Source organism: Morchella sextelata, assembly GCF_020137385.1.
Source record: "Morchella sextelata strain SCLS chromosome Unknown scls_22, whole genome shotgun sequence".
Classification (NCBI taxonomy): Eukaryota; Fungi; Ascomycota; class Pezizomycetes; order Pezizales; family Morchellaceae; genus Morchella; species Morchella sextelata.
The window spans coordinates 375647-398159 of NW_025408637.1; the positions used below are offsets into that span (position 1 = coordinate 375647).

General features: G+C 47.9%; 4 protein-coding genes across 4 annotated transcripts; 3 read left to right on the top strand and 1 right to left on the bottom strand.

Moving 5' to 3' along the window:
* Nucleotides 1–2780: 2780 nt before the first annotated feature.
* On the top strand, nt 2781–4243 carry H6S33_007039 (uncharacterized protein; the record flags this gene model as incomplete). Its single annotated transcript, XM_044838673.1, has 5 exons — nt 2781–2963; nt 3021–3029; nt 3086–3307; nt 3369–3667; nt 3733–4243. The coding sequence occupies 5 exons, from the start codon at nt 2781–2783 to the stop codon at nt 4241–4243; spliced, it is 1224 nt and encodes a 407-aa protein (XP_044689203.1).
* Nucleotides 4244–12154: 7911 nt separating this feature from the next.
* H6S33_007040 (uncharacterized protein) lies at nt 12155–13268 on the top strand (the record flags this gene model as incomplete). The annotated part of the gene is made up of 3 exons (XM_044838674.1): nt 12155–12390; nt 12450–12761; nt 12821–13268. The coding sequence occupies 3 exons, from the start codon at nt 12155–12157 to the stop codon at nt 13266–13268; spliced, it is 996 nt and encodes a 331-aa protein (XP_044689204.1).
* A 3659-nt stretch (nt 13269–16927) lies between these two features.
* On the bottom strand, nt 16928–18721 carry H6S33_007041 (uncharacterized protein; the record flags this gene model as incomplete). The annotated part of the gene is made up of 1 exon (XM_044838675.1): nt 16928–18721. One exon carries the CDS (start codon nt 18719–18721, stop codon nt 16928–16930), a length of 1794 nt encoding a protein of 597 aa, XP_044689205.1.
* Nucleotides 18722–20491: 1770 nt separating this feature from the next.
* Nucleotides 20492–21724, top strand: H6S33_007042 (uncharacterized protein; the record flags this gene model as incomplete). The annotated part of the gene is made up of 5 exons (XM_044838676.1): nt 20492–20687; nt 20751–21007; nt 21103–21395; nt 21467–21595; nt 21700–21724. The coding sequence occupies 5 exons, from the start codon at nt 20492–20494 to the stop codon at nt 21722–21724; spliced, it is 900 nt and encodes a 299-aa protein (XP_044689206.1).
* Between the last annotated feature and the right edge of the window lie 789 nt (nt 21725–22513).

A 22513-nucleotide genomic window follows, 5' to 3' on the forward strand; every position in this document is an offset into this window, starting at 1 on the left:
ATTTCGGGAGGGGGTGGTTTCGCTTGCATGCGGAGAAAGAAGACTGCCGACTGATACATGCAGGGCGTCCAGTGGCCGCGTAGGGATAGGTTTAGTCTGCGACTCCGGAGGAGGGAGAGGAGGGGTGGATGTAGTCAATACAGCACCGCTACAAGTCGTGTAAATTGCAAGTACCCTGTCACACCAGCTGCCCGTACATTCCCGCTCTGTAGACAGAGCCAGGAATCCGTTCGTCTCCGACAAATGACGCGAGCTCTTGAAGAGCCGTGTTTGTTTCCACTGCCATGTCTCGGTGGAAGAGGGGGCGGACTGGGAGGACGCAACGTGGGTGGTTTGCAGAGCGTCTGCGGTGTCACTCGTGGGGATGGTTGTCGGCGTTTGTTGTAAATATATAGAAGAGAGAGCAATAAATAATAAGTAATGCGGAAGACTTTAACTTTCTTAATTGACCTGAATAGGACAGATCAAGCCCTTACATTTACAAAGATATTGTGACTAGAACAGTCTATATATGACTACATATTGACATATATACTGAGTATTAGGACATTGCACCTAGGCTCGCAACACAATTCCAACAGCGTTAGTGAGTTTCGGGGATTGGTGGGCGGGGGGAGTGGGTGGGTCCGTTGCGTGGCTAATTGTTATGGGAGGATAGGATGTTTCTGTAAAAACCACCAACAGAACAAGATGCCTCAACCTTGGAAAGAATGTCTTGTGTAATTGAGTAATCTCATTTTGTGATTTCTATTATTCTTCTGGTTTGTTTATTTTTTTCTTAGGTTGCATTTTTTTCTTTTTCGGTGTTACTTATTATTGGGAGATGAGTGAGACTCAAAATGAATTTGCCAAGAATTGCAAATCGAGTTGCCGTGGATTACCAAGAATTGTCAAGAATTAATGAGGCTGAAGATAAAATCTTTTGTACCGGGCGTTGAGGGTAAATACGAAGAATCTGATAAGAGAATCTTGCTGTGAAATAGGTGTGTTTATCTTATCAGATTCTCGGTATTTATGGTTGACCCCCGGTACAGCTCCTAGCCAGAAGTGTTCTTGATCATTATCGATTACTAAGCATGCGGACGCAGGCATGCCCCTCCCCCATAAATTTACGTTCCGCGAAGAGCTGTAGCTCGACTGTAACGGGGGTCTCTTCTAAGAGGAATAGAATAGAATAGAATAGAGGTGGCAGTGCAAGATAGACAATCAGGTTGCAGATTATTCAAAGATACTATCGCTAGAACTCAATAATTTTTAAGGGCTCTGCTACCGATAAGAACTTGATTTTTTCTTTCTGATGAAGACTGGAGAGAACAGGACTGGAAGGCGAGAATGAACCTCAGTACTTATACTCCGAAGGCTTCTATTCTCTGCTCCTAATTCCTTACTAAGTTCCGGGGAAGCCTTTCTTCGGTGCCAGAAACAATACCACTGCTACCCCGCTTTTCTCTAAGCGTCAGCTGGTAGCTAACCACACTGCCGGTACTTGCATATCACCGTGCAACTGGCTTCTAACAATAACTCTCAGCATGTAACCGGGCCCTGTGTGTACTCATACACCAGACAGTTGAAATGGCTCCGTTACACTGGGAGAGTGTGTCTTTGATGGTCTGGGGATTTTTTTGGGGGCGTAGCAAGGGCACATTCACACCACTTATTGTCAAATCAGTCAAGAAAGAAATCTACCTACAGATGCTACAATACCTCCTCTTACCTGTCTTGATTCGAGTCAGTACACAATAGGTGATGCTAGATTCCTGCAAGATAATGCACCTATTCACAAGGCAAAAATTATCACCGAGTGGTTTGAGGAAAATAATATAGAGGTGGAGGTGCACCCACCTTATTCACCTGATTTGAACCCAATGGAGCATGTCTGGGTAGAGCTCAAAAAAGGCTTCAAACTCAATACCCTCAGATCAAGAACACACCTGGAGGACCTGATAAAGTAAAAAAAAGGCTGGCTGAAGTCCTGCCCTTGGTTTGGGACACAATACCTGAGGAGTTCTTTGAGAAGTTATGGAGGTCTATGCCTGACAGAGTGGCAGCAGTTATTGAAGCAAGAGGGTGGTATACAAAGTACTAAATTGTATTTAATTCTATATATTCTCTTATCTCTCTACGCTCAATTGTGGCCGGCGTTGTCCATCACCGTGACCGTGCATCCTCGAAATCATCGCGCTCGACTACCTCCTTGAGGACGTCCTCGACGCCGGCGCAGCGACGCCAGCGCAGCAGCGCAACGACACCTCGCTTACTAACCAATCACGAAGACTTCTTGGTAGGAGCTGTATGTACTCCACAATTCCAGTTGCAATCATTTACCGTCCTTGGCTAATCCGTTTATTAATGCGCAACCCAATTCTTGGCATCAGTTGACTCTGATGTCTACCGTTGCCTGGCTGCCCGGCGTAGTTGTTGGCATCCCGCAGGCTGAGGCTGAGGCTGAGGCTGCAGGGTTGGTTAGCACCTGTGCTAGATTTCCGATCAAGCTTTCCTGCATCCAAACATTCACAGCGAGCCCTCGCATTCACCAACAACCACCTAGAAAACCCAAGCCGGGCGAAGAATGTATCAAAATGAATGTGAGAGTATTTTAAACTTGTACCGGACCTCTGAGGTTCTCTCAAGATCTCTCCAACTCTCACCCGCGATAGAAATATACATTTCACCCCTCTACTGTTCTGATGGGTTAGAAGTATAGAGCAAACTGCCATGACGCAACCCCCCAGCTTCAAACCTCACCCCGGGTCAGCCCCCGCAAATAACTTCGTGCCGGCATGGAGTCCGACGAGTACCGCCTCGAGACAGTCTTCTTGCCCGATCACGATTCCGTACTTCATATAAGACGTAGCGCCCGTGATCCGCCCACCACCGCCGTCTGGACCAACACACGTACCATCGGTCGCGGCGGTAATGGGGTCGTAGAGCTCCAATCCGGACCCTCTGGCTTAGTCCGCGCCGTAAAGCGTGTCTACGAGCGTGCCAGTTACATGTAGGAGGTTATCGCCCTATCAAAGGTTTCTGATGTAAGCCTACTTCTTTATTCCCTTCAGTATCAGCGCCATTACTGAGTTAAAAATAGCGTCATGACCTGTTTGTAGTTTTCTTTGGGTGGTATGAAGATCAGCACTCCTTGTACATCGCTATGGAGTTCGTTGCAAATGGCGACCTGGGCGAGTATATAAAGGCACATGGGAAGTCGCGGATACCAGAGGCAACATGCCAGGCAATATCGAAGCAGCTGCTCGAGGCGCCGCAGGTATTGCATGAGAGGCTGATATGCCACCGTGACCTGAAGCCCCAGGTGAAAACTCCCCGTACGTTTCCATTCGCCGAGTTTCACGCTAATCTCGAAATTCGTCAAGAACATTCTTGTTGCCGCTCTAGAACCGATCCATGTCAAGATAACAGACTTTGGGGCATCCAAGTATTTGAAGGGTACTGAGTCTCGCACAAGAGTGGGTACTAGTGGATATATGGCACCGGAGATATTGGGTGTATGGTCACCGCCGAAGGGGCGCGTTCATTTTGGACGTGCCGTTGATCTATGGGCAGCGGGGTGCATTATATACGAGTTGTTGTCGCTGCACCGGCCGTTTGATAGGCAGTTGGAGGATCCGGACGTCACGACGGAGGTATATTCGGGGGAGGATTCTGATCAAATGTCGGTAGAAATAGATATGGCTCACCTGATGTGTTACTGCCAGGGTCAATTGCCGCTGCCTGTAGAGGCGCTGGAGCGGTCTGGCGTCAGCCAGAATTCGACACAACTCGTGAGAGCTCTGTTGCAGGCCGATCCAGCAGCCCGAGTGAAGGCAGGGAAGCACTGGGGTATCCTTGGTTGTTGCGTCCAGAGCAACCCTTTGTAGATCCAGTTAGGCTGGAACCCATTGGACGGCCAACCTTTACCGACCCGCCCCAACCGGAGCCCAATTTGGCTGAGTGTGGGGTACCACTGGAAGACCTCATCACACCGACCCACTACCCTCACAGGGCAAAGGCGTTGTTTCCCTTTGAGGGCCTCAGACACCCATCAAATGAGACTGTGTTGCCATTCACGATGTTCGAGATACTTGAGATTCTAGACGTTACTGAATCACCGGCGTGGTGGAGTGCAAAGAACGAGAGTGGGGATAGGGGTTGGGTACCATCAACATGCTTTCTTGTCATCGACAGCCTCCCGCCTGCTCCGGTGGCGGTGCATGGAGATGAACGGCAGTACAAGATTAGAATTTATTAGAGAAAAAATGCGTGTAAAGAGGTGAAGTAATTGAGCGTGTTAATTGATACTAGTTAAGGGGGAATGGCCCCGTATTTATACTTAAAGAAAGGTAGTATAGAAGTATAATGAGGGTCATAGACGTATGAGTAATAGAATGACTAAAGAGATATGACTAATAGGAAATGACTCATGGTCGACATGATGACCAACATAATAATGAAATCCTCATATACTATTACCACGTGCCGAGCGTTCTATTTCAAGAGGAATAATACTATGTCCCTTAATATGCGCGCTCTTCGAAACCAATGTTGTCAGGTCCAGGCCGGTCTTGTCCACAATGTCTTTTTCAATCCAGACCTACTTTGTAACTCTAATCTTATTGATATCGGTCCCAAGCTCCTGATGTCTCCAGATGTTCGCCTCCATTATCAATCCGTCGGGGGTATGACCGGGATGAATTTGTGGATGCCTTTTCACATGGGGCTATGAGGGATCAGGAAATGTTGTCGTACATGCAGCGAGGACCGTAGATTTCAAGTACTGTTGGGTTTATATGCTTAGTTTTGATTATGGTTTCGCAGGCAATTCCGGTGGCTTCGTGTTGGAAGAGTTGCATCAGAAATGGTTTCATGGCGCAAGAGATACCTCCAGTGAAGTGTGCGTAAAAGACTTTGACAGTAGTATTCATGATTGAAGGCATAGACCGGTTTACCGCTTCTTATCCCAATTACATGAACTGGGTTTTATGTCATCTCGCCAGCCTCACTCTAGATACACATACAGTTGCCTCTAGCCCCACACATAGCTGTATACTCGCCATAATACTGTCCACATGTTTTCTGTGACTTCATATCGCGACCCTTCCTCCAGAATTGCCATTCAAAGTAGATCTATATGCAATCGAATCTCGCTATAAGTAGGGTTTCCAACGGTTGGACGGTTGTACTACGAAACGCGGTTTGAGGAAACCGGTTGAGGGACAATTCGGGTCAGTTGTCCAGTGTGGCTTGCTTTGGTTTCAACGGTTCCCAGATTTGCTCACTCGGTTTAAACTGATTCCTATAACGGTTCTGGTATATAACAGAGACAAATATCATATTATGAGAACTGATAGCTGAGTAGGATATTGGTGAGGAATTCGGCCTTCAGAATATATATCAGTGGGCATTCCTGCCTCGAGGGCAGCATAGAATCCAGCAAGCAATCATATCAAAGGCCACTGAGTTTATTATTTGACCAAATGACTTCAGACAAGTCTTCAGACCATGGCTCAGTCGCATCCAGTATGATCTACAGTGCTATTCATCTATCCTCCACTGCCCCTAATCTCTTGAGAGCTCAGACAAGTATTACACAATCATCCATATCAGCCCTTACCTCTCTGGCATCCTCAGACGATGATAATCATTCCCTGTATGCACCAACACGAATGACACCTCCTGTTACTGTATCAGACATGTCTCAGGAACGCGAAGGCTTAGTATCAGATCCTACACCACCAACAGTAAATGCAGCTCCACCACCCGTCACACCACTGCATAATAGAAGAAAAAGGAACGCTATGGAAACCAGATCTTGGACGTGGGGTGAGGGAGATGTGGTACATGTTAAGAAGGTAGTGTTGGACGGGGAGACGTATGTAGTCATAATCTATCACTCACATTGAAAGATTCTAACATCAGTTTAGCTTGTGGGAGTGTTGCCATTTCAGCAATAGAACAAAGCCATAGCGTTATTTGATATCCACCGGGTCAACATCCAGAGCCCAATACCTTCAAAAAACTCATAATATTGTTGAAACTATATCACGAAAGCAACAGAGACTACAACAAAGCAACATATCCATTCAGAATGCGATGTAGCGTGCAGCTGAGGTGAGGGTACGGCAGAAGCAATTACACCGGTAGTCCAATGACGTCACATATACTTCATCAGGCAACCAGCCTGATCCGGCAGTAATTACCGAGTTGTTTGTTTAGATGACGGCGAAGCGGAACCTTCCTCCGAGCTTTGTTACTAGCTCTGAGTTACGAGCTTGAAATCAATATATCAAACCTGATATCATATCCCTGCTGCCTACATCATCAAACATGGTTCATTCCTGGGTGATTCAGTCATTTGGGGCGTAGAAAGAGGCAATACGTAATGAGCTGCATAGATCTGAGTCAGAAATCCATCTGACACTGGATTAGTGGCAAAGCCCCAACAATTACTCTTCACTGAGGGTTATCGGGCACTTTGTGGGGGAGGGGGGGGCAGCTTTCTAACCATGTGCTGGGCTTAAAGGTTATTGATGGATCAAATTCGGGAGAAAATCTATCATTACCACTCCGTGAGCTGCTAGACTCATATGGGTAATGTCAAAGCTTGGATATGTGATTATGGATAACACAACCAATAATGACAGCTGATGGAGGTTTCTTGGTATACACCTACAGGAGATGGGGATGTTGGGTTGGAGTCATGATAAGAGACGATTGCGGTGCACTGGCCATATCATCAATCTGTCAGTCCAGGCCTTCTTATTTGGATCAGATCACTCTTTAAGCCCGGAACAGTTCTGTTTAGAAGGATTCACACCAGATGATATTGAGCTGTGGTGGAAGTTGTGTCCCCTAGGGAAGGTGCATAACCTCATTGTGCACATATGACACAGTCCTCAAAGGGCGGCCGAGTTCAAGAGGAGGAGTGGTGGCCTGATGTCCTATCGTGACTATGAGACAAGGTGAAACTCTTGGTACAAGTTATTGAGCAGTGTTCTCCGTAGAGAAAATGTATGTAGAGAAGTGTAGTAATTGAGCGTGTTATTCCAACTAACTAGAGGGGGGAATGCCCCATATTTATACTAAAGAAAGGTAACACAAAACATAGTGAATCATAACCGTATAAGTAATAGAACGACATGACTAATAAATAGCAGAGAGAAAATGAGTCAGAACCCGTGACTCATAATGACAAATGAAAATCCTCCAATACTATGAAATGTGCTGAGCGTACTATTCAAAGACGCCATCCAGACATGCATGAAGCAATGGATTTGTACGCCTACAATCACTATTTAGAGCAGGACCGGCTCAGTACAGCAGACTGGGGTATATTGAAATATATCCATCAATATCTGGAGACTTTCGAAACCGCCACTCTAGCTACAGAAGGATGGAACTCTTCCCTCAGTCAAGTCTTACCTTGCATTGACTACCTTCGCCAGCATTACCTTACATCACTTACCAATACAACTGAGCCATTGCTAACAGTGTTCGTAACGGTCAGGCCCGGATTATAGATATCTACAGATGCCTTGGCAGGGCCTCCAGACTGGACGGACTATATGTTCGTGGTCGGTCTAGTCCCTGATTTTGTCAGGACTATAGCTAAGATGCCGGACTATAGATATCTATAGGGTCATGAACGATCACTCAGTTCTAGCGACAATATAGAAATATACGTGTGGTGGAGTTAATATATTGGGCTCATATACGCAGCTTGTACGTTGGAAAATAGTTGAGCCTTGCAGACTACAGATAGGTGCTAGAACTGCAGATATCAACACGAAACTGTGGAAATCTATGCAGGACTGTGGATATCTATGCAGGACTGTAGATATTTATGCAGGACTGTAGATATCTGTAAAGCAGCGCCGTAGTATATGCCAAGCTGCAACCCCATAATCCAGACTATAGACAGTAGTCCTAGCCCCATGGTCGGTAGTCAGTCCCTGCGCCTGTTCAAGACCGACTACAGCTCGTAGTCGGTCCGGTCCTGAGCTTCAGGACCGACGGATTACCCCGTTGCGAACACTGGTTGCTAATCAGCATGATAGAGAATGGAAAGGCAAAGCTGGATAAATATATTACTATCTTACATTATTCCCCTGCTTATGTTGCCACTGTAGTGCTCAACCCAGTTTGGAAATGGAAATACTTTGAGGACAGATGGACTGAGGGTGAGGTCATACAAGCATGGGCTCTATTGAGACAGTTTTGGGAATCAATGTATCGTGGAGTTCATGATGTGACAAGAAACTCAAGACCGGCAGTTGGGGGTACAGATTTTGATGCATGGTGTCAGTTCGATATGAGGCTAGGTACAGCAGATTCTGACGAGCTTGATCAATATTCCCTATCAATCCCGGAGCTAGGTGTATCTAATAGTAGATTATGGTGGATGGAGGCTAGAGTGCGAACCCAATACCCTACCCTTTCCAAAATGGCAATTGATATCTTGTCAATACCTGCCATATCTGCTGAGCCAGAGAGGCTGTTCTCTGGCACGAAATTGACATTGTCTACTATGAGGAACCGCCTTGGAACTGATTCTTTGGAGGCATTGGAATGTCTGAAATCTTGGAGTAACCATTCATAGATTATGATATATATTATCTACATACAGTTAGCTGTTAGAACTGCTGTACGCTTAAAACCAGTTATCCAAATACAAGTATAGTTCAGTTCTCCTCAGTTCAGTTCTACTCCTTATTCAGTTCAGCTCAGTTCGGTTTCGATCGAAATCGAAACCGGTCACACCCGTTGGAAACCCTGGCTATAAGGGTACTTACTCTAAGAACAATCTCCCGTAACGATAGGTGCAGGGTTCTCAATGATAGTGCGATACCGTGACATGTATCGATAAAGTTCTCTGGTGGTACAGTGGGTAAAGTACGATATGATCACCTCTAGGCAATGGTGAGTATGATATGGTATCCTATCTGTATCGATAATATCAAGATAGAGGCTTGGCGCGCGGATGAACAGTCTGTCCGCCTGTTCTTTCTTTTTCCAAGTGCTTAAGTTTGATCTATCCTTCTCACACATTTTCCGCATCGTGGGACATCACTCGTTTCCACTATGATATACCACAGTTAGTATTTACAATAAGAAGTTCGCAAAATATCATGTAGTTCGATAATGATATGAACACATCGCAGTTGGTGCAATATGACACGACAATTACACCGATACATACATATCACTAAGAACCCTAGGTAGGCGCCGGGGTCTTGTTGGGCTCGGCGGGTACAGATTTGCCTGTTTTGAAAGGTATGTACATGCTCTAAAACGGAACAAAATTTAGTCCCGGCGCAGTCTTACGGGGAACACTTTGTATTTTCCTGGATTTCCGATTTAGTATCGTTTTCTTCGCCTGGGAACCACTGATGTTCCGGAAGAAGAGAAGAATAGAGCTTAATCACCTAACCACTACCATGTACGAGTAATGAGGTACCAAAAATAACTAATGTCCAGACAAGTCTTGTGCCACGCTGTGGCGCTCGGTAGGCGATCACTCTTGGCACATGAGGATAGAGACCTCTGCATGCGATCTAGCTTGTTTTTCCTTTACTAGTCGCTCATTTTCTTCTCTTCCCTTCTACTATTGTCCGTACAGTGCCTGTACTATTTAAAAGATTGAATTCAGCTTCCGGGGTAGATCAAGTAACTCTACGCCCAATCGTACAGCATGCACGTTATGGTGTAGTCTGGTCTGTGGTGTAGTCTGGTCGTAACTGTGTTGTAAACAGATTTAGCGGTTACGTGGCTGAACTGACTCAACGAAGCGTGTCCCTTGCTAGACTAGGATAAAGCAAGACTCTGTAACCTAGACCAATTGATCATCATCTAATTCACCAACTATCTCGAGCATAACCCATCGAGGCAAGATCACGATCACGAACTGCCTGAAAACGTGACATGGTCGGTGCTGGCCGTATCGCTAGAAACAAAGACGGAGGTATTGGCATGAACCACACCAGCATAGGCCAATTATGTAAGAGCGAAAGAGGACGACTTTGCCTTAGCAGGTACCTAACCACACCCTCGAATCGGATGAATTAGGTTCCTCACAACAAAGAGATTGTACCGTAGGGTAGGGTGGCAGTTGTGCGGTATGGCTAATAAGCTGCAGGTCTGAGTAAGATGACCTGTGAATCGATACCTTACGGGGGTTTGATATAAGCCTTCCGCCTATCAGTACCAAGCGCGGCTGGCCAGGCCGAAGCCGAGGCAGTCGTATAAGCCCATGCCTGTCAAAGCACCGTTATGGCCACTTTGGGCTGTGGTTTATGGTTATGAATCAGAGGTAAAGTATAGGGATCTCGGTACCTCGCGGATGGGGAGGGGCGCTGCGGTCGTCTCTTGCGGCCGGGGGTGTCGATCCCGGTATGTGGAAAGCCGAGGTACAGGAAAATAGCTTACTTTCCATTGCCGAAGGCTTAGGCTCAAATGCAAGAGCTAGATTCTGGATATGACTTACCAGGCGCCGTTTTGAAAAGATTTAATCTGTTTCGCCGATTTTATCTGCCTACAATGCCGGAAAAATCATCTGTACACCAGGCTTCAAGGGAATGGTGTGGTTTTCGTTGATTTCAAAGTCTCCTTAAAAACATCAAGACGGGGTAGGAAAGGAAATCAATGGTTTTACAGTTCAGTATATTTCTCATCGTTCGGTATCAAGAACTCTTTACTGTCGGTTTGGGGTAGCAAACAACCTCAATTCCGCCCACATCACAGTATATTCCCAACCGCTACAACCACAATAGCATCGATATTGCCGGTCATACGGTGCATATAAAGTAGTCCGTATCTATAATGGATGCTCCGTTTTTCGTTGAACCATCTTTGTCACGCCTAGTCACAGAACATCACTCCCTTGCCAAGACCCCAGCATAAAGGATGCCAAGTCGCGGATGTCTGTCATGTCACACGGTGTGCAACAGCAATCCATACGCTAGACAGCTAGGGTGCTCTATCGCCACAATGATAGAAAAAAGAAACACAGTTCATCAGAGCAAATCAACGATATCACGCTCGGTAACGCATTAAAGTAGTTTTGCAATAAGACTGTTGAATTCAATTTGGGATGTGATATGATGTGGTTGGGGGTTTATGCTCTTGGACGCAGCAAAAATTCTTCTTATTGAGGATAAAGTCTCCCAATGTCCGTTGGTCAAGGCTCAGAATCATCTCGTTAGGACTAGCAATGCCGACTGGAATATCGGTCACACGGGGATACAGCTATAGAGCGGTAAAATACATGCATACAAGCTTCTACTCTCACCTCGTCATTAGTGGGCCGAGACTCAAGTTGGCATAGCTAGTAAATTGCGTGGGGTTTAGAGGATTGGCTGGGATTTTGTTTGACGGCCTTTTGGTAATGTAAACCTCATAGGAGAAGGGACCGCATCCTCCAAATCATAGGTCACCCCGAATTTAAATCAGAGCTTCGCTGCAAAGCCGCTCTAGTGGGATCTGGGCTGACCGCTTGAGGGATATGTGAGGAGGGAAGGATCATACCGCATTCAGGGCTAATATTGAGCTGGTAAAATAAATATTCTACACAAGTACTTTCGTCGGAGATCCCCACGTGTTGCGTAGGTGTTGGGAAGCTCTATATGTTGTTCTAATTGGCTTGGTGTATGTATTGGCTCAGCCGGGGAGCCTATAGAGTTAAGCTGTGGAACCGACTTGATCCAATAGTCGTCACTCTTATGTTCTAGCATCCAGCCTGGCGGGCATTGAAAGCGAGATCTTGATCAACAATAAATTAATAACGCGAGTCTAGAGAGGAATGTAATAAAATAAACGCGGGAAGTATTTTAACTAGTACAGAAATTCAGAGATTTCATAAAGGTCGCCCCAAATGTTCCTCTACATGTAGGATATATAATTCACCTCCCCGTTCTTGATAGGCTGAGAGTATCAAATAAAGCTGCCACGACTTAACCCCGCTTCCAAGGCTTACCCCATCAACCCGCAACACACCCCGTACCGCCAGAGGGTCAGACAGCTACTACCTCGAGACCCCTTCCATTACCCGACAACACATTTCCAGTATTCGACTATTGTCGCTGGGTTGTCAACTACTCGCAAGCAGAGATCAATCATTATATCTCGTCCCAGGGACAAGCTCATCGACCTGCATGAGGCACATGCGATGGATCCTGCTCCCTTCGACTTTGATGATGACGAGAAAATCTCCTCTCGCGCTATAAAGGCGCAGGGGAAAGTGGTTCCTGATCGAGCACTGCTAAGAGCCAATCACAGCCAGATAGATCGTGATTGCTGCATCGTTGGCAGCTTGGGGGACCCGAGAATAAGTGGGCGTTTTTATTGCAGGCTTGCGGGATGTCCAGATTCAGATGTTCCGTTAACCTCTTTGCCCGCGCTCAAGTATGTAATTGTGATAGCCGCTTCTATTATTACCGAGACTAAAGCTCATATTCATCCAGAAACCATGAACAGGAACACTTAGTGCCAAAATCGCAAGACACAGAGCTCTCTCAGATGTTTAAGACAAGCCTCACCGTGGACCAACACTCTGAGAAGAAATATGTAAAGAACCCTGAGTTTGAGGAGAGGTTAGCCGAGTTTGAGAAGGCGCTAGCCGAGCCTGTGAAGGTGCCAGCCGAGCCTCGGCAGACACAGGATAATGACTCCGTTGCTGCTGTTAAACGTTCGAACCTTGGTCCCGGGCCTTACCACTGCACGTCTGAGGGATGTCGAATATTGGATAAACCGTTTAAGTATTTAAGTAAGCTTAGGTAAGTAATTGTAATAGTCGCCTTTATCAGTACTGAGACCGAAGCTCATATTTATCCAGAGATCATCAACGGGAACACCTACCGCCGGCTTTCCCATGCCCGGAGTGCGGCCAGAAGTTCAAACAATCTCGCATCCTTCAAAAGCACCTTGACAGGGTACATAAGTCCAGCCAAAATCAACGCGGCGCCGGAGACGCTCCTAGATGTGGGACAACCTTAGACGTGACCTACGCCGATCTTGATCTTACGTCCCACATGACTACTCTTACTATACAGACTCTTCAAAACCAAACTTATCAGCTCTATGGCGGTCTTGACACAGATGTCCTTTTCCCTCCAGACGTTTTCGTTAACTCTGATTGGGTTGATATCCACCCTGGGCTCATAAGGTGTCCAGTCCTCTATCACACATCCTCCGAGGGCGTGGGCGGGAGTGGCTTCGAGGATCTCTTTCCTGACGGGACCACAGAAGCGGGAGCAACCTCGGGAGGGGATCTTTACGTGTAATAGGGGGGACAATAGGTGTGAAGTGGTTTTGGGTTTATATTGTCAGTTTTGATTATAATATCTAGGCGATTCCGGTGAATTCAGGTCGTGGGATTTCCTTATCTTTTGTTGTTTCATATCATAAAAAATCCATATATAAAGGCTCTATTTAGTGAAGTTTCTGCGGTGATTACCATCCGATTCAGCTATATACCTTTTGTCCGCAAAGCCACCACCGCGCAGAGTTTAGCGCGTACGGACTTCCGATTTGCTGTAATCTCAACGCTATGCACAATGAGCATACCAGTCACGTGTCAGCTGGGATGAGAGGAGAGGACAAAGGAGAACATAGTAAGCTATAGGCCCTGTGCTAGGTACATGTATATATCCCTCTCCGTTCTGATGTTGTCTCCAGGCCTCGCCATGGTCGGATGGCACGAAAAGGTGGAAAACTGTGCGTGAGCAAGGCCTGTGCCATAGTAGTATGGCCGACCGCCGCTGCTCCGCTCAATTCAACTTGAAGGACTTCAGTGCAGCTAGAGCCACTTGAACCTTCTCAGTACATGTAGTCTCCGATATTACTTGTAGTCCTTGAAGCCATTCTATGTCTCTTTATTGGAAGATTTACAAGTTCCTAGGGTTAGGGTTCGCAACTGCAATTGACAAAAGATATTATTGGCATCTCTACTGTGATAAAAAGAAAACACCGAGATCATCAAGTCAAGCAGCGGAAAAAGCTCGAGCCAACTCCAATGGTGAGGATGGCTGCCCGCAGGTCCACCAGAGTCCAACTCGTTGTCTTCGCTACGCCACGCTGTGGCGCTCCCTCGACAATTATGCCAAAAAGGGTATGGTGGGCATAACGGGTCAGGGTCTGCAAGGCAGGAAAACACCCGCACAGGCCGCATAGCACTCGCAACTCAGGTCGGTCAATTAAAGCCGGCACTGCAAGCAAGCACTTCGCGTCTGGCCGCTTCGTCTATCGCGTCGGTTTCGAAGATACTGAGGAGAAAGGTTTGATGTATGATGAGTGACGACGAGGCGGGAACCTTCGGGAGTCTTAATCCGACGAAATCTCTCTTATCGTATGTGTGTTCCGAGCATCCAGAAGTAGATAGCTGTTTGTATTTATGTAGGTATGGGACGGGGAAGATAGAAGTATGTATATATGTGGATTAGTCAGTTAGGCGAGAATCACACCTCCCTCTCTCCCGTCTGCGAGAATCAATGCTACCTTCGCTGGGTCGGGAGAGAGAAATGGACATGGCTATAAACACAATGGCCCCTTGAGTCTCGGTGGTTGCGCATAGAAGAAGAAGAGAATTGCTGCGAATATGTCCCGGGCGATCGTCCATCTTGCCTGGCCATCTTCCTACTACTTGTAGAGTGCGTGCTTGTGTACGACTAAGAGCGTAAGGGTAGCAGGAACTGTGGCTAGTTGGCGTGGCCTCGGAATAAGCGAGGACACGGCAACGAGAGGACACTTGTAGCTAGTAGAGATATGGTCGGAACTCCGAGAGTATAAGGGAGCGGAGAAGGACCTCTAATTAGGATCATCATCATTATAAGATTCACGTCTATTATACCACGTACTTCACTAGTGACCAAGTATAACCTAAAACTAGTAATCATCCGTGATGCCGGTATAATAATAATAATAATAATAATAACAATAATAATAGTAATAATAATAATAATGTAATTAAATAATAATAAGAATAAGAATAACCGTACGGGCAGACCCGTTTACTGGCTGCAAGAACTCTGAGCAGTGTGGAGTGTGTGTGAGTAGAACTCAATGAATTAAACCAAACAAAAAAAAAAAAGAGTAAAACTCACGAACCAACCCGGTCGAGTGATGACCCATGATTCAAAGCAAACACAAAGAAGCAGTTTGAAAGGAGATCAATTTCCAATTCTAAACCTACCGATCCATGATTTTTCACACTATAAAGAAGGATTCTGTTCATTCGTCATCTTTCTAATTCGTCATCTTTCTAATCTGTACCCAACTAACTAAATAAAAATTCCCACGCACCCAACAATAAAATACTCCATACCAAACCCAAGAAATCAGTCCTTCCTCGGATATCCCCAGGTTACCCGCTCCACATTACTGGGCCTGCATTTCCGCCTCCTCACGGTCCGAAATCCTGTGGTGGGGTGGGTTCCATGCGATTCAGGGTTAGGTTATGCGCTCCCGATCACTCAACATTCAGATTGTATGGGGTGCCGAGTCGGAGTCCTGCCACTGCCGACCGCATTATATAGAGTTAACCAATCAGAGGCAGTTGCCGTCCGAATTAAAACTGTAACGGCCAGAAGTTAAAAGGGGATGGGTACATGCATTGAAACTCAGTCGGGAATGTACCCTGCATGATTGTCCATGGGTCACGGCTGCTGGGAGATCTTTCCTGGTGCTTTAATCGATCTACAAACGGCCTCGTTGAAAGCGGGTGAGGGGTAGCTTTTAATCCATGGACACAGGTGTTTTGGGCAGCTTAACCTCCGGTCCAATCTTTGTAGCGATTGAGGACGCAACCGCACTTCACGGGTGAAAATCTAAAAATCGAACAATACTTTATATATAATGGAAGATTTTGGAATTGGTACCAGTTCCAGAAGATAGAAGAACCGGTTTATATCCCTCTTGCCAACTAGGCAAGGGGAAAGAAAGATCAAAATTAAACTAAACTATATTTTCGCGGCAATGTTCCTTTGTTCGCATGAGGTTAGCTTCGCGGGGAGGACAAGTTATATATGGCCTGCACGCCGGAATAAGATGTTGTCGGTATGGAGCCGCACTTCACTCTGCTAGACGACTAGCAAGGTTGGGTCCAATTCCTATGGGATAGCCGATATCCATGTGGCATTCAGGATGGCATATCGAACTTGCAGTAAAAAAATAGAAAATCTCAGAGGGTTTTGTATTGGACATAGCGGGATCCGGAAAGTCCTCGTGGGGGGGGGGGGGTATCAATGACCATCTTTCTAGGGACAATTTCGAACTGTGCCAAGTGAAGTGCAACGTCCTCGCTCCTGGTCAAAGTGAAAATTAGTGTGATAACGGCACTGAGCCTTTGCTTGGTAAAAGATATGTTGGAAATATCTAGAAAAACCCCCGGTGTACCGGTAGGCAACTATACTAAGGGTATCCCTTACAAGGTTACGTTAGTCCGAATTGAATTATAAAACTAACCGTATATGGTATCCGTTCTGTGCTGAAAGCCGGCCATGTTTATCCTCTCATTAAGGCTGTGAACGTCTCCAGCGTGTGATAAGTCCGCTTGAGTGCTAAGATTTACTATATACCTATAGAGAATTGATTTATTCGGTCCCTATGAGTGGCAGTGGAAAATAGAAAAAGGCTACACCTACACACGGGGTTTGATAGGGCTTTCCATGACAACATATCGGAGTCCACAGCTGCAATCAAAAACAGCTTCAACGTCGGCCGATTGAGATTATATGGAATAGGTACCCTTTTTCCGCACAATACATATAAGGAGTTAATTCGCTCACACCAGGCAAAAATCCATTGGTCCACTTATCAAAAGACCGACAGCGCACAAGTATTTTTTATATAGAGTAGCTAATTCTGGTCATCATTACGATCACACACAGATAACATCACAGCACCTCCTATCCACAAGGACCTACCGTCGTCCAAAAGCTCTGACTCAAGACCCCTCCAACAGAGACATCGCATCTCTCCTCAAGCGCAATAAACACCCCGAATAAGTTGCCAAGTTCTCTACCAGCATCAAATCCAACCCCCTATTCTGACCCCACACATTCAAGCAGTTCCTCACGAAATCCACATAATTTCTGCCCATCGACCGGCAAACCTTTCTGATCGCCTTCTCTATCTCGAGCTCCGACGAACGCGCATCCTCCGCCGCCCCTTGAAGCTCATCCACACACAAACCCCCCAGTTGCAGTAAGAGGTAACCTAGCCTATACACATCACGGTTCCGGTCGCCTATGACGCTGTCCCCTGGCCGCAGTACTAGATATGGCGTCCACCGCCCGAACTCCGCGTTTTCGTCCTCCTGCGCCGTGAAGTAGTAGATCGTTCCGATGCCCCAGTCCCGTATCCATGAGGAGCAGTACAGATGAAGCAGCGATTGAGCAAGGGATATCGTCATGAACAAGCGGTCGTGAACGGTCAACTCACTGGGACGCGTCGTGATGACCTGTTGAAGTGAGATGTAGCCGCCACTGCCGCCACTTCCGAGTTTGTGCGGGAACGACGGTGCTAGCCAAAGACGGAAGCCACCGCTGGTATCGTGCAAGTACCGTTCGTAGCCCTCGCCCTTCCCCGCCACCTCCGTACAGATGCTGGCGTGCCCGCTGCTGCCGGGCGGAGAGCCAGTAGCCACCGCACCTCCGCTGCCGTCGGGCTGGAAACACACCAGGCTTGATCCCGGTCTCATAGACTCCCCGCTCCCATGCGTAAACAGGAACGAGAACTGGGCCAGTATATCATCAGCTGCAGCTGGCGTTTGTGTCTGCTTTGGTCTCCCCTTCCGATCAACGACCCCCGGTGGGGAGCTGCCGGTCTGCCCGTCGAGAGATAGGTGCACAGTGTGGCACTGGCAGATCAGTGCATTGGAGATGGCCTTGTGGAGCCGGACACCAGCCGCATGGACGAACGCCGTATTCCGGCGCGCCGTGGCCATGTCCGAGACGGAGGTCATGGGAGGTGCGTGTTCATCGGTCGCGCTCCCGAAGCTCAGTGATATCTTGATCACGTTGAAGATCGATTCCAGGTCAGTGATATAGTCTCGGAGCTCTCGGCAGAGGCTCTGGACCTCTTCAACAAGCCCTTTGACGAGGTTGGCAAATCGCTCGAGTGGGGACGGGTGTTCGGCGGGTGGGGGCGACGCGTGTTCGGCGCGTGGGGACTGGTGTTCGGCGCGTGGGGATAGGTGTTCGGCGCGTGGGGACGGTTTTTCGGCGCGTGGCCGCATGCATGGCACGCCCGAGAGAATGCACTGGAGTGCGCGAGTCCGCTTCCGTGTCAAGACCACTACCGGTGGGGGGGCCACCACCGGTGGGGGGGGAACTGGCTGTGCGGGGGAAACTGGCGCCTCCGCCGCCGCCAGCCTTTGCTGCGAGAGCAGCTGTGAATCGTGGATCCTCTTCAGGGTGAGTGAACAGTTCTGGATGGCACCCTTGACCGGGTTGACGTACTTGCCCAACTTGTTCTCGAGGCGTGTGTTGAGGTCCTCCTCCTCCCAGTGCGGGCTGTTGAGGTCGTCCAACAGGGCATAGCGCACCCTCTTCTCGACAAGGCTCCTGAGAAAGAGTTCCAGGTTCTGCTTCAGGATCGATTCGAGAACGAGGACTCTACGCATTGCCTGCTGCGAGTCCTCATTGTAGTCCTTATACTTTGACACAAAGGTAGTGACTTTGAGGTAGCCCTGAAAGACCAGTACGGCGAGAGGGAGGATACCAACGGGATCGGCCATGCTGCCGTAGCGCGGAGGTGTCGGTTTCTCCGCTGGGATAGCACTGCTAGCAAGCCAGGGCCGCTTTAGCGGGGGTTGGAGGAAAGGAGAGTGTTGATATATTACTCCCAGGGACGGACCAGGTAAGTGAAGTCACTGAAGTCTTAGTCTTAGTCTTAGTGTGCTCGTCCTGCGATCACGAATGAGAAAGCCAATCATGATCTGGCACATGCACATTTCCTATTCGCCTTGATATTAGGTGAAGTACTTACGTCTACTACTCGCCATAGGCATGAAGTACCCGAATATGCAGCTGCAAGTTTTTGGTGTATTTTTGACTTCTAATCCAATGGAAATCGCAGGTTAGGACGTGCATTTTCGGGTACTTGTTACCTGCCGCGAGTATGTACTGGATTATGGTTTTTCGTAGGGCCTTGTAATCTGATTGGTCGACAGCGACAGGGAGTGGTGTAGTAAGCACAAACTGCGTAGCAACCGGCTCACCACAGCAAAAATTGGGAGCGGGCAGTGAGACTGGCCGTGGCATTAACAGGATGGCAATATTGGAGGTGCCATTAACTGTAGCTGGCATTAATTGGAGGTGGCATTGGAATTGGCCATGGGAGATACACATCTACAGATTGGGATTGGAGGTGGCATTGGAGGTGGCTAAGTGGGGGTGGCATGAGTCGAGATACCTCATTACTAAATGAAAGAATTGGATCACTACCGGAGGAGGTGGACATTTGCGGGAGCTGGCTATGGTCAACTGTGGGATCTGGCCACGGCCCACTACGGAAGCTGGCCATCGTCAATTATGGGAGCTGGCAATTATGGGAGCTGGCTATGGCCAACGATGGGAGCTGGCTATGAGTTGAGATGGCTAAGGGCGAAATTAAATACCTACTGGAGGTGGTCAACTACTACACGGAGGTGGAAGTGGGAGGAGACCTCGCGGTCGCGAGGTATTACCGTCCAAGTACCGGCCGGGGTGTTGAGGGTAGATCAGTAATCGGAATCTGATAAGTGAATGTTGCGGTGAATACGTGTATTTGCCTTATCAGATTCTGATTACCTTCTCGCTACACCCGCACCCGCACCCCCACTAGAAAATTCCCGGATCCCACCCCATAGCAACTAGACTACGACCCACCGAATATCTCAACAACCACAAATTGAATTGAAATGAAATTGAAATTATTGCATAAATAGATAGTAAAGAAATGAAATATAAAACGCTATTATTTTGTGTGGCCCCCATTTGCCTCATAACCCTGATTCACGCTTGGCATACTATGAACTCAAGGCGCATTGAAAGTCTCTTGGGGGATATTTTCCCCACTCCTCAATGGCAGCTCTCCATAGCTCATCTACACTATGAGGCCTTCTCTACCTCTTGTGCCATGGATTTCGTGGTGGTGTTTGGTCTTGATCTGGTTGCTATGGTGCGGGATCCGGGAATTTTCTAGACACGGGGGTACATGGTCGTTTGCACCTTCAATCCCATCAATCTCATTGAATTATCTATCGCTTCATCTGATTCACTTTGTCAAACCTCGGAAGTCACACCCAACCCCTAACCTCCTTAAAAAAAACCTAAACCTAAACCTAAACCTAACCCAACCTAACTTCACCTCTCTCTAGCGTCTGTCTCCTGTCACACTGGATATTCGCGAATATCTTCGTCACAGATGTCTTCCCCGGAAACACCGCGCATTGCTAGTGGTCTCATCACTGCATGCACCACCCACATTCGCGAGCTTTCCAAACTCTCCAGCGAACGCAATAAAGATGGCTACATGTACCGAACACCGCTCTGTCACGAGTTTGGGCGCTTCCGCCTGTGGACACGGCTTCGACAACACCCCCCCAGCGGAGGGCAATATACTGGAGGAGGTTCTGGAGGAAGCTGTATACCTCAAGGAGCCCACAGTCCTGCTCCTGGCCTCTTCCGCTAGCTGTCTCCTCGATGACTGCCTTCGGAAAGGTATGAGCGCGCTCTGTGTGATTCTGTGAATGTGGCGGGCACTGGCGCTGACATAATTTACAGTTGGCAACGACTACACCCGCACGCTCCTACGGCTGTCCCTCGGCGAGGTGGCTAAGGCGTATCCACGCTTGGACAGCAGGTTGAAACGTGGGTGGAAAACTCCCGATGCTGCCATCGGGGAGCTACGCGAGTGTATGGATGCGCTTTTTGACGTGCTGTCCACCCTTGACAACGTCAGAGAGGAGATGAAGGAGGAGGAGGATGAGGAGGAGAAGGTGGGGAAGGAGGAGGGGGAGGTGGAGGATGTGACGACGGCGGTCAGTCTCGTGGAACCGCTCATGCCCGGGACAAGTGCTCTACAAACAGGTGATCACGCCACTCCCCAGAGATTCCTACTTCCGGAACGAGCCAGGCGATACCCGAAGAGCTCGAATCGGAGTACTCACTGTCAATGGTGGGAGGATATTCTTCGGCAGAGGATCAGGATGGGTTGGAGAGGGCTTTCTGGGAGGAGCAAGCAGCACCCCCGACCAACGGGATGGGTACGCACTGGGAAATATACCAGCAGTATATCCGGGACAGGTTCCCGCAAGCGGTTGGAGAGCTGGATGCTGAAGGGCTTGCGAAGGGGAATGTCGACTGCTATGACAGGCTGGTGAGGCTGGACGAGGATCGACTGAAGGAGGAGGAGAATGTCGCGCAAAGGTTGGTGCGCTCCCCTCCCCCCCCCCCAGTGCATGATGTCATCAACAACATTTACGATTTCTTCTTCCTAGTGCCTATTTACAACCTGTGCTCGAGGATTCTGCCATGCACATTCAAACAGCCCAGAAAACGCTGGAAAGACTGAAAGCTTTACCATCGGCGGGTGTCGCCACCACGTTAAAGGACTCCGTAGAGAAAATGTATGTAGAGAAGTGTAGTAATTAAGCGTGTTATTCCAACTAACTAGAGGGGGGAATGCCCCGTATTTATACTAAAGAAAGGTAACATGACTAATAAATACCAGGGAAAGAATGAGTCAGAACCAGTGACTCATGATGACAAATGAGAATCCTCCAATACTATGAAATGTGCCGAGCATACGATTTCAAGATTCCGGACTCGGGAGCTCGATTCGCACTCGCGACCAACTGCCAGCCACCAACATGTCCCTTGCCCCATCCTCTTCTGTCTTTGGCTTGTCGCAGTCAACCATCTGCTCTGTGTCATCGGAACCAAGCAAGAGACGCCTCCTTCCCCGTGTACCTGAACATTCACGATATGGGAGCGGTTTCAAATGCACGTTTTGCGGGCTGAATCAGCGCCCAACTACTCAAGGCCACAAGTGGAGGCATGAACGCAGCCCTCCCTGACATTCTCCATCTTCCGGGTCTAAGACTGAACCAATTGCGATTGCCGTTGAAATATCCAGAAAATATGTCTTTGCCGATCTCACGCCATACATGTGTATCCGCGCCCGCTGCCCCACCTCGGACACGTTCTACAGCTCAAAGAAAGCCTGAGTCGCACATGACATAGACTGCATACGAAGCTCACGGGAGACCAGCGCAATGACTATGACAGGCAAGTGTCCGTTTTTCCTCAAGGGGGTCGATGGGAACAGCGGATGATTCTACAGCCATGTTCATCAGCAAAAAATGGGTTTCCCCAAGACGAATTCCGGCACCCAGATGCCCAAATTCATGTTTTGCCACCAAAACCTCGTCTTTTGGCTCTGGGATCTCATCGTATGTCCCCCTATTTTTGGCCGCTCATCATTCGAATACAAAATGTTGTCCATTTAAAGCTCCAATTATGAAACCGGTCATGCGACCTCATTA